Source organism: Coturnix japonica, chromosome 1 (assembly GCF_001577835.2).
Source record: "Coturnix japonica isolate 7356 chromosome 1, Coturnix japonica 2.1, whole genome shotgun sequence".
Classification (NCBI taxonomy): Eukaryota; Metazoa; Chordata; class Aves; order Galliformes; family Phasianidae; genus Coturnix; species Coturnix japonica.
In genome coordinates this window covers 146,320,986-146,338,074 of record NC_029516.1, presented here as the reverse complement: position 1 = coordinate 146,338,074, position 17,089 = coordinate 146,320,986, and the positions used below count along the sequence as shown (strand labels likewise).

Here is a 17,089-nt window from a genome sequence, read left to right as displayed (position 1 = left end):
TGTATTGAAATGGCTCTTACAGTTCATTGAGCATCTAGCATAACACTGCTGAATATGATTGGCACGTTTGCATATATTTATTCAAAAAAAATCAGGCAGTTAAACTGCATAATTATGGGAAAACGAATCATAACAATAAAAGACCATTTAAGTTAACAAGCTTTGTGATCAAAGGATAAATACAGGTTGGATAAATGAGACTCTAGATATAACTAATCTACATAAATAGGCTTTAGTTTGATTAGAGGAAAGGAATATATTAAAATAACCCAAAGGTATGAAAATCATTTTACTTAAGTACTTTTAAAACATCTACTTTTATATTATCTCAATTTTAACATTTCTACACACTAAAAATAGCTGTGTTCAGTGCATAACTATCTTGACTTGTTTTTACTTCTTGATGAACAGTGTTCAAAGCAAGAAGAAATATGAAATTCTAAACTGACAGAAGTAAACAAAAGTAACAAGTTTTCATTCTAGTTTGAATGCATCGCCTGTCAAAAATCCTTAAACACTTTAATGTATTAATTTCAATTTTTTAATGTCACAATTCTGGAGGTTTTTTGTTTTGTTTTTGTTTTTGATTGATTTTTAATTAAAGAAAAGCATTAAAGGGAACATTTAAAGGACAATTTCTTGTTTACTGTCTTTATCAGCAGAGAGCAGCCTTTGTAGTGTTTGAAAGCTGGTGCATTAAAAATCAATTTCAAGTCTTCAAAGCTATAAACTCTTGCTTGCTTTGTAGTTATATACTGTGTTTAAAATCATTGGAAGCACACTTGACAATTGAATTAAAAACAAAAGGTAAATAATGGCTTCATCAAAATTTTGAAGGATTTTAATGTATTTTTAATAATAGCTAAAGGATTTTCTTACTGAGAACAGACAAGTGAATCACAATTTGTAGCTTTTGAAAGCATAGTTTGTTCCTAAAGACAGTTGTATGGATTATTTTATTAATAGAGTTTTGTTTTAAACTTCTGTTGGTCTTACTCTGTTCATTTTAGTGAATGCCATGATTCAAACACAGAACATGTCAGTCTCTATCTTTACTTATATATTTTTGTCTTGTTCATTGCTGATTGCTAAGCAACCACTTACAGATAAGCATGTTTAGCTACAACACAGTTGTGGGTTTTTTGTTGTTGTGTTGTTGTTTTTTTTTGTTGTTGTTGTTGATATTTTTTTTTTAAGGTATACCCATGTGAGCTAAAGATACTTAATGAAAATATTTAAGATGTATAATATTTTAAGGGTTAAAAACAACAACAAAAACACTACAAGGTTATTGGGCTTTGTTCCTACTGACATTAAGGCACAGACTATTGCCAACAAAAGCAGAAAAAAACAAGTTGATGTCTTTAATCAGTACATAAGTAATTTTGAGACTTACAGACACTAACTTTTTTTTTTTTTAAAAAAAATTGCATTTGTACTATGTCTTTCAAGGAACTATCTTAGAATACTTATTCGGTGAATATTTTAATTTAGGTCAATAGAATCACTGAGTTAAATGGATTGCTTACAGGAATGGAGCTGCTGATATGCGTAAGCACATGTAGAATTTAGCTCAGAATCTCTTAGTCTGTGTTAGCTCAACTGCTCCCTGTTGCTTTTCTCCTTTACTTTAAAAACACTGCAAAGCTGCAAAAGCTGTTCGTATCACTTATGCTCAAACTGCATTCTCTAGTACTCTATTGAGATAGTCCTGATGTCTGAATATTTGATATTTTTGCTCTTTTGCATAGACTTGTGTAATTTGATATGCAGATTTGAAGATCATAAAAAACAATCCTGCTTTGATGATCATGAGCAAGATTATCCAGCCACAGCTGTAAAGTACCCAGTGTGTTCTTTTCTGATCTCTTCATCATTTCAGTGGATCAAATGACAATAAGAATGTAGTGGAATTTAAGTGCTTGGGAAATAATGAACTTAAAAGCCTTTTAAAAAATGCGAGACATGAAGCCTTGGAAACTATTTGAATGTCTAGAGTTTATGCCAGATAATAAAACTGCTTATGTGTAGATACATAGATGCGACAGCAGCACAGATTCAAAGCAACTATTTAGCCAGATTAAAAAAAATAAAATATTAAGAGTTATTAATAAGCAATGCATATCTATTTATTCATTTATTTAACACTATGCATTATCTGTGTTTTAGAAGATGGTGGCAATCTATGCCTTTTTTCTACAACATAGAAAGTATCTATGGGATGAAAAAAAAAAGGGGGGGGGATGTTTTGTTTGTTTGTTTGTTTGTTTTTAATCGCATAGTTATGATTTCAGCTGTCTGTGAATGTTTTCTGTCTGTCTGAACTACCTGTAGCTTCTTTCCAGATGCAACAGAAAACATTATTGCAAGGGGCAGAACAAATGGATGAATTTATTTATTGTTTATTAATTGGCCACCATATATGTGATCTTCCTCAACAATACATATCCCATCATTACAGTAATGTGATTGTAAAGGAAACTGTAGTTCCTTCAATTGTCAAGTAGCTTGTTTTAATTAATTGCATGTTTCAAACTGAATTCCAGAATTTTGAAGAAAACTTTAATTTTAGTTCATTTAAAATGTAAGTGCAGAAACACAAGGAGTGTCTTTTCTTCATCCCCTCCTACATCAATACTGGCAAAATAACATTAGGAATGAGTAGATAGATTTCCAGATTCTGACCTGCTTGTTAGCTTATGTTCTTTGGATAAAAGTAAAGGAAAAGAAAACTGCTTTTATTAAACAAATATAATCCTCAGGAATTTTGGCTAATATTGGCAAAGATATTTAGATAAATTGTTTGCAGTCATGTTGAAGAGCCAGTGAAGGAGAAGATATTACTTAAATAAAAGATTTTGTCCTAATTTAAATTTTGAGCTGTACATTTTCTATAGTATTTTATAATAAAGATAATTACATAGTAATTTAGGTTAGAATGCATGCCCACTTCCCTATCTCAAAACCCAATTTTTTACTACCTGTGGCTATTTCTATTAAAAAAAAAAAAGAAACATAATTACTATGAGTCTCAGCAGTCTAAGAGTAAATTTTTTGCAATTACAATAACTCCCTTGGGCAGATGTGTGAAATGGCAGATTAATTCTTGCAAGTAACTGTCTATTCCTTATGCACTGTTAAAGCTATTGGTATCATTATATTGGTGATGTTTGTTTTGTAATGGTTAAGGTTATATTAGTAATCCTATTACAAGTCTTTAGACATAGGGTTTCAGATAGTAGGCCTTAGTAACTCTGCTGAAGTTTGATAAATGGCATTCTAGAAATTATATCCTAATTCTGTTTTTATAGATGATTGATTTTACTCTTGATCCCAGCATATTTTAGAAGAGCATGTTATTTTACTGTTATGTCTGAGAAGATCTAAATGAAAGCAATCAACAGACCTAAGTTTACTCATTATTAGAAAGTCACAGTGAAATTGGTGAAGCTGCATGTGAACTGAAGCCCATATTGTAGGCCTTGCTACTGTATATTTTTGTTTTATTCACAAATCTGCTTATTTAAAGAGAAACATCAATAGAATAAGATGACCTTTAATTATGTAAATGGGTAACTTTACATTGAAATTATCTAATCCATCTCCAAATGAAATTTTCTACCTGAAAAGGTTTTAAGGGCATACATGTAGAACTGCATGTACAGGTAATGGTCTTTCAGAGATCATTTCATGTGGGTGAGTACTTAACTCTCGTGTTGAGTTCCAGTGAAGAAATCTGTTGGTATGGCTTCATGTGGGCTCTTTACCCACCTGCCGGGAGTAGCACATCTAAACACATAATTGGTTCTGATGTTCAGGAAAGGCAGTGAGAACAACCTTAACAAATAATTTTCTTGTCCAATGCATGAGAGTTTCTTTAGAATTTCTTGCACAATGGTTGCTGTATTTCAGTTATTTTCCTATTTGGAAAGATAATTCATCCATACAACAAACATCTGAAGACTAGTTTGGGACTTTTGTGACGTGGACATTGTTTAGATAAGGTTACATTAACTCTTTTCTTTGAAAATTGATATTTAAGAGAATAAAAAATGATATACAACATACAGTTACATTCATTTGTATTTGAAAGAATGTGCTCAAATGCTGGCTGAGCTAATTAAATATAGAGACAAATCCATACTATAAATACTGTATTCCAACAACACCACAGTCAAATATTAGTATTGATATTGAGTCTGTCTGTGGTGAATCTTGTGGAAATTTCCTAGATGTATATAAACCAACATAAGTTTAGAACAGATGAGGTTTGTTTGTTTTTTGTTTGTTTGTTTGTTTGTTTTTCCTGTAGTCTTTGCAGAGAACCCTTTGCTATATGGTTTATTTTAACAATAAAATCTTCTTTCATAGTCTTAGTATGGCAAGCTTTAATGAGATGAGTAATCCAGAACATTTTCTCCTAGGTTGATAAGAATTTACATGTTAAATTCACACCCTAAATTACCTGTGAGTACAGAAGTTACTGTAGCGATCCCCGTATAAGTGAGTGTTGTATTATAGGTGAAGTATTCTTTTTGAGAAATATAACAATCTTCTTTACTTGTTCTATCTCCTGAAGTGATGTACAGAATATGAAGTCATAGCATTAGGTTGACATTGAAGTGACAGAGATGTGGATGGTTATACAGAGCCCGGTAATCAAAAGACCTTATTTTTTCTGTCTACGCCTACTTGGCCATTGATACTGTATTTGTGGTGTATTCAATCAAACTTTACATTTTATGAGGTACCTCATCATGGGCATCGGAATGTTATGGCTTTAAGGTATATTTAGGGACAGAACCTCTTGCAAAATTTGTGCAAGCCTAAATTATTTATCTTATGTCACAAATAATAAATCAACTCATCACCATTTTATAGTTGAAAATCTCCTTACACAGGCGTGTGAAGCTGTAAGGTTTATGATCTACTATTCTGTCATAAATTCAGCCATTACTTTGGCAGCATATTTAGTGGTAGGTCTTTTTCTAACATTATGAGAAGAAACTATTGTAAGTTTTAGCATCTGCAGTTTGCTTTTTAATTCCTGAGAAATTTAAGGGAATCATTGCTAATATTTTTCACACTGAATTGAAGAATAATAGAACTGGACTCTTTTGCTACGTACAGTGTCTTCTGCCAAGCTAATCACCTATGCTTGTTGCTGCCATTACAAATTGGTTTAAATGTCATCCATTGACAGGACCATATGCTGGCATAAAGGAATATTATGTATAAGAATTTTTTTCACTTTCTATCACCATAGTAATATTCCTGCTCCTTTGCAGCTTTCCAATGCGTACAACATATGTATCTGTGGGAATGTAGCACACTATGTAAAGACTCACTTATCCTGTAATTGAGCTAAACAGTCTGATCCAAGGATCACTGAAACCAAACTGAAAACATCCATTGATTTTATTAGACCTCAGGTCATGACTCCTGGGAGTTTTATTGTTGCTTTTAGCGAGAGTATGGGTTGGATAGAAGGTAAACATAGTGGATAGGTGTTAACATGAACTTAACAGATTTAAAATATTTTCTCTCCTTCCCCTTACTGAACCTTATGAGTACAAAACAGTTTGTCAGTGTTAAAAAGCCATAATTTGATCTTCTCCACCAGATAGCATTCCAGTTTTTATAAAGCTTTTATCTGTTCAGAAAACATCTGTGATCTACTGCTCTTACAAACAAGAAAACAGCAGTGGTAAGAATAAGATATATTCTATAACTCTTATAGGCTTCAGTGGGTGTTCCTGCTGAGTAAGAACTTTCAGAAAAGCATTAACATTAAAAATAAAAATGCCAGCAATTTACAATTGTATCTTAGAATATCTGTATGTGAAGAAAAGAAAAAAAAGGTTGCTTTCACACAGAAAAAGAAAGGGTTAAAAACACAAGGGAATAAAAATGTTTTTGAAATGATAACAAATACTTTGATCTCTTTAAATTTCAAGGCAGTAGCTTCTTTTTCTTTTTTTCTTTTTCTTTTTTCCTTTTCCTTTTTCTTTTTTCTTTTCCTTTTTTTTTTTCTTTTTCTTTTTCTTTTTTCTTTTTCTTTTTTCTTTTCTTTTCTTGTTCTTTTTGTCTTTTTATTTTAGTCCGCGTGTGTGTGTCTTTTTCGTTGTTTCCTTCTCTGTCTCTTTCCTTTTCTTGTTTCTTTTTCTTTTTCCTTTTCCTTCCCTTTTCTCTCTTTGTCCTATAATTCTATTTCTTTTTTTCTTTTCCTTTTTTTTCTTTTTCTTTGTTCTTTTTCCTTTTCCCTCTTCTTCCCCTTCCCCTCTCTTTTTCTTTTTCTTTCTCTTTTTTTAAACATCCATCTAATTTTAATGTGTTAACTTAGAGACTTAATATTTAACATGTAGTTTGAAGTGAAAAGTGAAAAAAGGCTAAAGATATCAAAGATAATCTCCCAAGTGTTATTCTGATTCTGTGGTATGAACTGGATGTTCTGAGGAGTTCAGATTTCAATCTGGTTAGTTAACCGTGGTTGAGTTTGTTATGCAGTAAACATAATATCTGTTAGGAATACTGAGGTAAACTCAATATGGTGGGAGCCATGGATAAAAGGTGCATTAAAGCGTTTCAAATTCAATCATTAGGTTTCATTGCACCCATCTGCTACCAGAAAATATAATTGGCAACTTGATTCATTGACCTTTAACTGTCATTTTGGACCATGTTTTTCTAAATCCACATTTTCAAGTTAGATCTAGAGAGTCAATTTGATAAGAGAATGCCCAGTACATTCTAATGCAATTACTTTTTTCTTTTTTTCTTTTTTAAGTAAAAGGTTTTAATTTTTGTTTTGTTTGTTTTTTTGTTGATTTGTTTTAATATAATCAGTTTAATGGTCTGTTGTATATTCTGCTAATCCAGTCAAAGTAGTTATTTAATATTGAATGTGGTAAAAAGCAACTAATGTTCAACTTCATTAAGGCTTCTATTAAATAGAATTTCTGCTGTTTTTTGTTGTTGTTGTTTGTTTGTCTGTTTGCTTGTTTTTTAATGCCTGAACTACTACCTCCTATTATTTATTTCCAGGGGTCTCTGTTGCACTAAAATTATGGCTACAAGTTTCAATTCCATCGAGATTATACAGCACAACAAAAGGACTAATCAAGCATTGAACTTTTTGAGTATTTCAGATTTAATTGCTAAAACATATTTTATCTTCTTTATTATTTTCTTGTACAGATACTCTCATGCAGGTGGGATGGATTGCGCACAACTCTTGGCACTTCTGTGTTTCTGGCAAACATGTAGACCGTTCTGTAACAGTGTTACTAAGAGCAAGTAGGAAATATAATGTGATAAATGAGGATTATTTTGTATTTTCTCAGTGATGGTAAACCACAGGACTATTCTGTCGTCTGAAGTTCATATTAAAGGAATAAGGTTACTACATGTGTTTCTTCACAGTAGGATACAACTCCTCAAATATTTATATATTACAGAGACAGATGCATGCAACCTAACCTTATAATCCCATTTTACAGCTTTCCCAAATACTGGGGAGCTCGATAAACAGGAAGCCGATTAAATTGGCAGTGTAACTCCATTAATAGGATTCGGATTTACCTTATTGACAAGCCAGTACTGTTAATATGATCCAGTATATTAAATTGACAGGAAAACTGGAGCAATAGAATGTATCTGAAGTCTAATTGACAGGGAAGCTCTTTCAGAAGGTTCTTAATGTGCTTTTTATTGACAGTGCAGCTTCAGTAAGTACATATCATTGGTGAACAGTGTAAATATATTGGATACAACTGTACTCATAGATTCAGGTGAAGTAGTTATTATGCTGTTTTCGCATACTTCCATCTCCACTTTGATTTAGGTTGTATCAAGCTCTCTCATAAGATCTTCACAGAGGCTTCTTAAAGCTCCAGTCTAACTGCATTGCTCACAGGCGTTTGACAGGTTGTGAATTATTTTAAATGTGTTCATCATTTTTAAATGAATAGGGGCAATACAGAGCAATGCAATAATGTGTCATGAATTTCATTAGGTTTATTTATTGATGCTGTGATAGCAGAAGGAGAGCTATTGTACTTTCAGATAGAGCTCTTTATGTGGTGTGATATTTAGCACTTCTTCCACCTCTTTTGATCTTACACATTCTCCAAAAAATAGTTCATATTGCAATTAGAGTTTTCTAGTCCCATTTGACAACTCTGCACATTTTCTTCCCAAACTGTGGTAATTTCATTAAACGCTTATATGGTTCTGCACTGCAAAGTAAAATAAGGCTCAGAAGCCTAAAAACCGTTGTAAGACCAACAGCAATTTGAGTTCAATCTGGAAAATCTTCTTAATTCCCTTTTTAGTAGAAGGAAGATATGGGTTCAGTTTCCACACTTTTTCCTAGTTCTATCTTAATGAGAAGTCTGCCCATAAATGTGAATCCTGTATCTCCAGCAGAGGAGTTATCTTTATTTTATCTATGGAAAACTGATCAGTCTGAACTCACCCTTTCTCTTGTCTTACAGGTCTCTTTATCTACCAGGGCCACACAAAAACTGTCTCTCTTACAGTGACCTTTTTAGCTTCTTCAGAATGCAGGCTTGGTGCAACCATCAATGAAGTGAGAGAAATCTTCACTGGGCTGTGTTTTCCAGTCCTCACACTACATTAAATCACTGTTGTCTGGGTTCTGTTTTCTCTTGTGCCTTGTGCATTGCAGAGTAAAGTCTTGTAAAAACTTGAAAAATAATTGTTTTCAGTTATACCGTACTACAAATACAACTATCTGCGGTACTTTGAAAGAAATTCTCTAATAAAAAAAATAAATAAACAAATTAACATCTATGTGTAACAACTGTAGTATGTGCTGAGAAAATTAGTGTGTGGATCAGGCTGTCTGGGGAGAATCTGTATTCCCCCACTCATAGGAAAAAAGAAAAAAAAAAAAGAAAGTTTCTGTCTCCTGAGTCCTACCTTTACATTCTTGAAGCCCCTCTAACCATTTGACTGAGTAGCCCAGCAACTCTCCCTTACGATTTTGCTTTTCTCATACAAGGGAAAGAGAAAACACCAGCATCCTTCAGTAAAACATACAGCAGACTAGTGAATGTTATGATCCTGTGAATCTGACTGGTTTTCTTGCCACGTGTTTTTGAAGAATGTCATACATGTCAGAAATTCACATAAATACACTGTTCTTGTAACACTAAAATACTCATTTTGCAGTGTGTGAAACATCTCAAATATGTACATTCATATAAGTTATGTCTCAAAAATATTTTCAAAGAAAGAGTGGAGAGCACATACTAGGACAAGAGTTGTTAAAACAGCTTGCTTAATTTTGTCTTTCAGATAAAATGGAATCATTTATTAAAAGTTTGTGCTCAGTTCTTTGACATTTTATTTTATTTTTGATGTTGAGGTAGTACCTTTTCTTAATGAAAGAAGTCTTGTGAAATCAAAAACTGTTCTTCAACTGTTCTAAACAAACACACTCAATAGATCTAAGTGGAAGACGGAGGAGTTCTTTGTGAAAAATCATACTATATTGTTTCTAACAAAATGAAGACAATTGTTTGCTCTTTCAAAACCTGATTTGGCAAAACATATTTTGTCTTTAAAAATGATTGTTCTTACATAAGATATTTGTTTCTTGGGGGAAGGGTGGGAAGTTCTTACGAAAATACGCGGAAAGGGCTTGAAGTAGATGTTAAGTAGTCATCTGATAAAAAGGAGAGATATTTCATTTCATTTTGTACTTAATGTTTAATTAAAATGAATTTAGAGTCGGCAAAGACATCTTGCTTTATTATAGTTTCAGGTATGAACATCTACATAAAATAGAGTTGTGTTGAATCATTTCTAAAAATGTTATACTTGTTCTTGTAAGTCTACAAAAAAAATTATGAATATTCTAGTAGCTGAATATTCATAAAACTGATTAATGTTTTAGCTCTTTTTACATTTTTTAAACACATCTTTCTCTAATGTGACTATTATTTCTGGACATAATTTGTCAAGAATACTTAAATATTGCATTTCTCCTTCTCTCCCTCTTTCTCTTTTCCTCATTTTTATGTTACAGTCAGATTGGCTTTATGAACTGTTTTTTTATTTTTATTTATTTTTATTTTTCAGAAGAAAGGTCTGTTAAAATGAAAGCTTTTTCTTTTATTGTTGTCCAACATTGTTCAAATGGTATGAAATATACTGAAGCTTGTTAGAAATTTTCAGGATAGTGGTAAAACAAAGAAAAAAAGAAGAAGGAAAAGAGCTGGATTTTCTAATTTTTAATTGGCACGTTTTTGTTGTTGTTATCATTGTTTTTGTTGTTTGTTTGTTTGTTTGTTTTAATTTTGTTTATAATAGGAATTCTTGAAAGCAGAAGCCCATTCTTTCACAAAACAATAGTCAATTTTTTTTTATTTTTTATTTTTTATTTTTTAAATAAAACCAAACCCTAAACTATGTAAGATTAATGTCAGGAATGCTAAAAATATTCCCATAATTCATTTTCCAGACTGGTTCAAACTGTTTTGAGAGCTTTGTTTTCATTATTATTTTTTTTTTCCCTTATGAGTTTTATTAAGGCTAATGAATCTTATCAGGAATTTGGTTTTGATATTCCCTTCTTGGCTATAACTTTTCATTTTGTTTTCCCTAAGTTAAACTTTTAGAAGTTATAGCCAATTAATTGGTAGAACCTTACCACTTTTATTTTACATGTATGAAGTTTTGCATTCCGAATTCACCACGTATGAATAATACATACCAATAACTGTAGTTTACAAAGACACTGTTACATCTTAACATGGAAGCACTAAGTGTAATAGAATGAGTGGTTTTCCACACAGTTGACAACAGCACTTAAAGGATGTTCTACACGTTCATGCAAACACTGGTCAACAAGTGATTATTCAAGGTAGACCATTGGACTGTGAATTATATTGTAACATCTGAAGACCACATACCGAAAGTGTAGTTTTTACAGGTTTACTTTGCCTGTACTTCTATTTTCTTCTTCAAAAGTAATGTTATGAAGTCATAAGATACTTGTTGAAAAGCAGTGACAACAGCTTTTTTTTTTTTTTTTTTTTTTTTTTTTTTAAATCAGTTTTTGGTAGCTTCTGGGAGGTTTGTATGAATTCTGGTCTCTTTCAAAATGTTGTTTTTATGAGCTTCATTCTTCAGGTAAAACTGACAAGTGTGTACTCAAATCCTCAAGAACTTTTATGTAACATCACAGTAATGATAGTGTTCTTAAAACTTCAAATTTACTGTATAGTCACATATTAGGAAAGTTAGATATAAGAAAGCATTTTTAGGGGGCAGTTGAAAGAACTCTGGAAATAATATACTTAATCTTGCTGGAAATAAATTAGTTCTAGTCTGTGAAAATAAACCTTTTCTTTAGGGGAGGTGCAATATGTTAGAGCAATAACACAGACTTTTAATTCTCCAGTATTCATCTAGGATGATGGACAGTTCTCAGTTTTGTTTTGTAGACATTCTGTGAAGTATGTTTTGTGGTTTTTTTCCTAGTAAAAACTCATGGCTTAGTGACCTAACTGATACTCCAGCCCTCAGTCTTCAATTTGGGTAACATATGTTGTGTTTGTTTATTTATTTATTTTAAATCAGGTAATTATAATTCCATGTAATTCACTTCCCTCCTGGTATGATGCAACTTGTTTAGTGTTAACTATTAAACTGAATATCTTGCTGGTCATCTAGATTATCCCCACAATTATTGAAGGCAGGCAGCTTGAGGAGCAGAACAAACCTAAAGCTAGATGGTCAGAATGGTGTGAATCTTGTGTGGGTATCTGTATCTGTATTGTTAGGAAAGGGATTCTAGTTGATTAGGTCTTCTTGCAGATGTTTATCTGTAGGTGCACTGAAACCTACCTTAGAGCTGGAGGGCAAGCAGACAGACCAAATTCTAATTTCCTGGAAAGGGCTGCCTACTCAAAAACAAAGGATTTATTTGCTGTTGATAAATTTTTAAAGTAGCACTTACTTATTTTTTAACATTACAGCTATGCGGTGTTAAGAGATATGATTAATGCATGAACTGAAATGTGTAATAGCACTTCTATAGAAAGTGTAAAAAATTTAAGTATATGACCTCTCACTTCAACTGGAATTAGAGAATAAATAAATAGACATTCATATCTCTCTGTAATCTGTTGTGTAAAAGATTACTGTAAATTTTGTAGCCTTAAAATTAAATGTTTATTTTTACATATCAAACAGGAAAACAGCTATCCTCTACTGCCTAGATCTCAGAGTTCCCTGTTACAGATCATCACAAGCATGATATTTCTGTAGTTTATAACAGGATAAAGCTTAATACTTTTAGAACAGAAGAAAAAGAATTCAACTCAAAGTTGTGCAGATATCTATGGTTATCAAGTATTTACAGTTGTCCTTTTGCAGCTGTAAACTAACTGTAAAAAGACAATTATTTAGATGCAAAATACAATATAAAGGAAATTGGTCAAATTTTGATTGATTTAAAAGCCATTTATTGCTATAAATACAGAATTTCTCAGAAGCACCTCCCATTATTATGACAGCAACCAAGAATTTTACATAGCTTCTATTTTAAAATTCATATCTTGGCTACTGTGTTACATTTTTATTTCTGTGACAGTGCAGAAACAAAATGATTGACCAGTTCTGACCATGATTCAGATTATAGAGAAGTCCTTAGCACCACATTTAAGGATCTGCTATAATTAATTCCAGGGCAAGAGTCTGATTTATGTTTCTTAATCAGATAGAAGAGAATTGATGAAAATGCATTTTGTAACAGACATCCTGTCTGACAACATCATAAAAAATAGAAGTGTTGATTCTAGTAGCTGCTGTGTGAGTAGACACATTTCTTGCATAAAAACAAGAACAAAAAAAAGAACAAACCACAAAGTTAGTTTTCTTGGGCATCTATAACTGAGATATTAGAAAACAGATATGAGTTCTGCAATTATGCAGGTTTATTTGGGTTGAGAAGTATCAGACACTGTGTATGTTGTAATTATATATATGATGTGGATTTGCTTCTCACAAGAGATGCTGGCTTGCAAGATTAAATATAAGAATGTTATGCCTCCATTTCTTCCTTTTTTTTTTTTTTTTTTTTTTTTTTTAGTATTTCTGCTTATAACTTTAAGCATGCTAGCAGCTAAGGTAAATTTTTATTCTAAGGACATTGATTAAAACCAGGATCTTCTTTGTTTCTTGATGTGTAAAGCCCCCTCGATGAAGCAGTTAGATTTGCAAAAGTTTGACTATCTGTAGCTGAAAATGTGAGTACTTCTGAAAAGCAGACTTGGAAAAGCAGTGGCACCACACCAGATTTTAGGTGCCTAATCTTCAGAATTCTTCTTTTGTACTTGCTCTTCTTGGACAGTATTTAAGAACCTTTATAAGCTCACCATTTAATGTTTCTAAAGAACAACTGTCTTTCTGTGCATCAGATTTTCAAAGGGTATGTAATTTTGGTATGATAAAAAGTCATTTGCAACATACACTGCAACTTAAATTATAAACTACTTCAAAATGAGAACACAATTTTTTAATTTTAATTTTTATTTTTAATAATTCTATTTTCTTAAAACCAAAAGACTCAATCACCAGTAAGAAAAATGTGAAAAAATGTGTGGTGTAAATATACCTCATGAATCAAGAATAGGAGGCAATTTATCTTTTGTGATTTTTCTAAAACACACAAGATATGCATGAGCACATATATTTCACATATGTTTTGAGGGTGGCATGTGGCTGCTTATTTTCTGTTGTGACCATCTTTGACTGTTACATTTCAAATGTAACTTCATATGTCTTTTTCAAGGTCCAGTATTCCAATGACACAAAGGGCATCAAATATTTCTAATTACCATGTGCCTGCCAAAAGTGAACAAACAAAAACAGCCAAGCAACACAAAATAAATCATAAAAGACAAAATGGAGAGTGAGAAGGAAGAATAAATATCTAGGAGACCAGTCATTTGTGTAAGCACTCATTGTGCATCATTAAATCTCATATTGGGCTTTCCATTAATTGAGTGCTGCCTGTGCTACTGATGCTGATATGCGAGATGCTGTTGGAAAACTCATAGCTGCTGAAAAGCATAGTGGTGTGATCTGAAGTGATGCAGAAAACAGTAGGCGCTCTGTTGCTAGGTCAGCTGCAAGATGAAGTGACATGCACGAATCTGCAGTATATGGGGTTTTGTGAAAGATTCAGTCTCTCTTCCAAAGAACTTCAGCTGATGATACAAGGGGAATTCAGTTCCCTTTGGCAGGACTCCATGTTGGTCTGGATGCTGTAAATACCTCTGCTTCTACAATTACTTAGCTTATGCTGCTAAAAATATACTCATGACAGAGTTAATGAAAGTATCTTCTTTTTAAAACCACTTGTCAGCAACAATCATTTAATGTTCTTGTTTGCATGTGTGGTTCTCATTATTCTGATGTAGCTATTAATACTGATGAAAATTAAAGAGAGAAAACCCAAATATTTTCCTACTTGCACTTTTCCAGTAGCATTTAAAAACAAACTAAACCCCAAGAGCTAAACAAGTTTCTTTATATCTAAACAATATTCCTTCTTTTCCCTTTTACTTTCACCTTTTTCCTTTTTCTTTTTTTCCTTTTTTCCTTCTTCTTTTCCTCTTTCCTTTTTCTTCTTTTCCTCTTTCTTTTTCTTTCTTTTTCTTTCCTTTTCTCTGCTTTTCTTTGCTTTTCTTAATTTGCGTGTTTTGTAGAAACATGAAACTGCACTGCAGTAGTAAGGGCTTCAGAATCCCAGTAGATGATGTAATTATGATTAAAAATTAGTATTATTGAATAATTCACTTTTGTAATACACAAAAGTATTTTTTTTCCTCTCATTTTCAGTAACCATCAGTCTTAATATCTAACTAATGAAAAAACATAAACAGTGTCATCTGTCAGGTTGCTCACAGAGAATGCCACTTATTGGAGCCTCTTTGTTTACTTTAGCAGGTAATTTGTGGACCGGAATCATTTAATTGTTCTGAGCACATAATTACATGCCAGCATTTTCCAATTTAATTAAAATATACAAATCTGAAGATTAAGGGAATTTTTGAATTATTAATCATTTCTCCTCTAGGAAATCTTGTTGCTCTGCAGGAGATTTGTCCAGTGTACAACTATACGTATTTTTTTCCTTCTCTTTCGCAGACAGACAATTTTCCCGCAGAGCCCAATTACATGGGCAGCAGGCAGCAGTTTGTTCAAAGGTAAGGCCTATTAAATAACTTTCTCGGCTTCCCCATTTGCATTCTTGTCAAAATTGCTTTGCAGAGAGTACGATTCAACTTAGAACAAGTAAATACAAATCTCTCTTTCTCTCTCTCTCTCTCTCTCTCTCTCTCTCTCTCTTTTTTTTTTTTTTTTTTTTTAAATATGTATTTCAGTAGCTCCACGTTCAAGGATCCAGAAAGAGCCAGCTTGAGGGACAGCGGGCATGGGGACAGTGATCAGGCTGACAGTGACCAAGACACTAACAAAGGCTCCTGCTGTGACATGTCTGTTAGGGAGGCACTCAAGATGAAAACTACTTCAACTAAAAGCCAGCCACTTGAACAAGGTGAGTGAAGTCTCCAGTGCTTACAAAGCGTAAAGTTAAGCCATCATTATAAACCTATTAGAGGTGCAGTTGCAGCGTAACAGGATGGAATAGCCCTCTGATAATACTATCAGAGGAAACTGTAAATCTTGTAGCTAGCCCAGAGCAAAAGCATTCAGGATCTTTCAGAATGAACATGAAATGAAACCACAAGTATCCTTTTTCCATAGAACGAAAATAGATTTTTATATATATATATATATATAGTACTTTTCTAAAATGATTAGAAAATACTTTATCTCCACTGGCATTGCCTGTGATATATTATATACTGTTCTTCAACCAAAGTGTGATTTGAAAACTCAACTCAGACATGACTGCAACAGATAAAAGAATAGCAGTCATTTAAATTCTTTGTGTATTTTGGATGTGAGGAAAAGAAAAGAGACTTGGGGTATCAGACAACAGTAAAACCCAATCAGAAAGTGTTTCCATTTCAATAATGTATTTTTCTATTTGTAGAATTGTAATTTCACAATTAATAGTACTATGAGATTTGTCAAATAAGATAATCGTCTGATTTTTAGTAAAATTTCACCCACATTTTAGGAAGGTATCAAAGATGAGTGTCTGTGAATCAGCTAAAATTACTTATGATCACAATCTCTGCAAGCCTTCATTCTGACAAATAAGCATGTTTATTTCTTTAAACTCTATCAAATGCTTTTTTTTTTCCAGATATGCTTTATCTAATTTTGAGATCTTTTATTTCAAAAGAAAAACTTAAAAACAAAACAAAACAGAAAATAAATAATAATAATAAAAAAAATCTATCAAACTGAGCTCGTTAGTATTATGTATTTATGTGAATTTGCCTAGACTGTAGGGAATAAGAAAGAGCACTACTGCTGGAATGTTTTGTCTATTTACTTTAGGTTAATTGTGTAAAGGATTATTCAGTCTTAGAATAAGTTAAGAGATGATTAAATAAGTCAACGTTATTGTGAAAGTACATTTATAATTAAGCAGAAAAAAATATAAGTTTTTTATTAATTGTTCAGTAATTGGATCTAGATTCTTTTTGTAGCTAGCCCAGTCTGAACTGTTGTACAGTCATTAGGAACACGTTTCTGGTTATGTTGGGATTGCAATGTGGCTTTTGCTATGTAGAATATTTAGAATGCTGCAGTATAATTTATTCTGTGTATATTTGAGGATTGACCTCAAATATGACCTTATTTCCCAAGTAATAAATGCCAGAAAGATTATTTTTTCCTAACCTTCTGGCACAGCAAGTCTCTGCTTATAATTAGACATTGATCTGTATAAAGATGCAGTAGTAGACTTTTTCAGTTTTGTTTTAACATAAAGGCTGGATTTCTTCCCAATCAACTACAACAATGAAAACAAAATTCTAAAAAAATTCAAAAAGTTGTTTCATGTAGGGAAAATGAATTTAACTGCTCTAAATAATTAAAAAGTGAGAGCTTTTTAGAAAATCACTATATAGCCAGA

At 32.3% G+C, this 17,089-nt stretch overlaps 1 protein-coding gene across 6 annotated transcripts in view; it reads left to right on the top strand.

The window, feature by feature from the left end:
* The window catches only part of PCDH17 (protocadherin 17), an 87,754-nt gene that overhangs the window by 13,652 nt on the left and 57,013 nt on the right, over window positions 1-17,089 (top strand). For 4 of the 6 annotated variants that reach the window (XM_032442072.1, XM_015851690.2, XM_015851691.2 and 1 more), the window contains 2 exons: window positions 15,187-15,245; window positions 15,423-15,595. The exons of 1 other annotated variant lie outside the window; for it this stretch is intronic. In XM_032442072.1, the coding sequence (XP_032297963.1) occupies window positions 15,187-15,245; window positions 15,423-15,595 (232 nt within the window). The remainder of the gene's footprint in view (window positions 1-15,186; window positions 15,246-15,422; window positions 15,596-17,089) is intronic. One more of the 6 variants, XM_032442071.1, reaches the window with a different exon arrangement.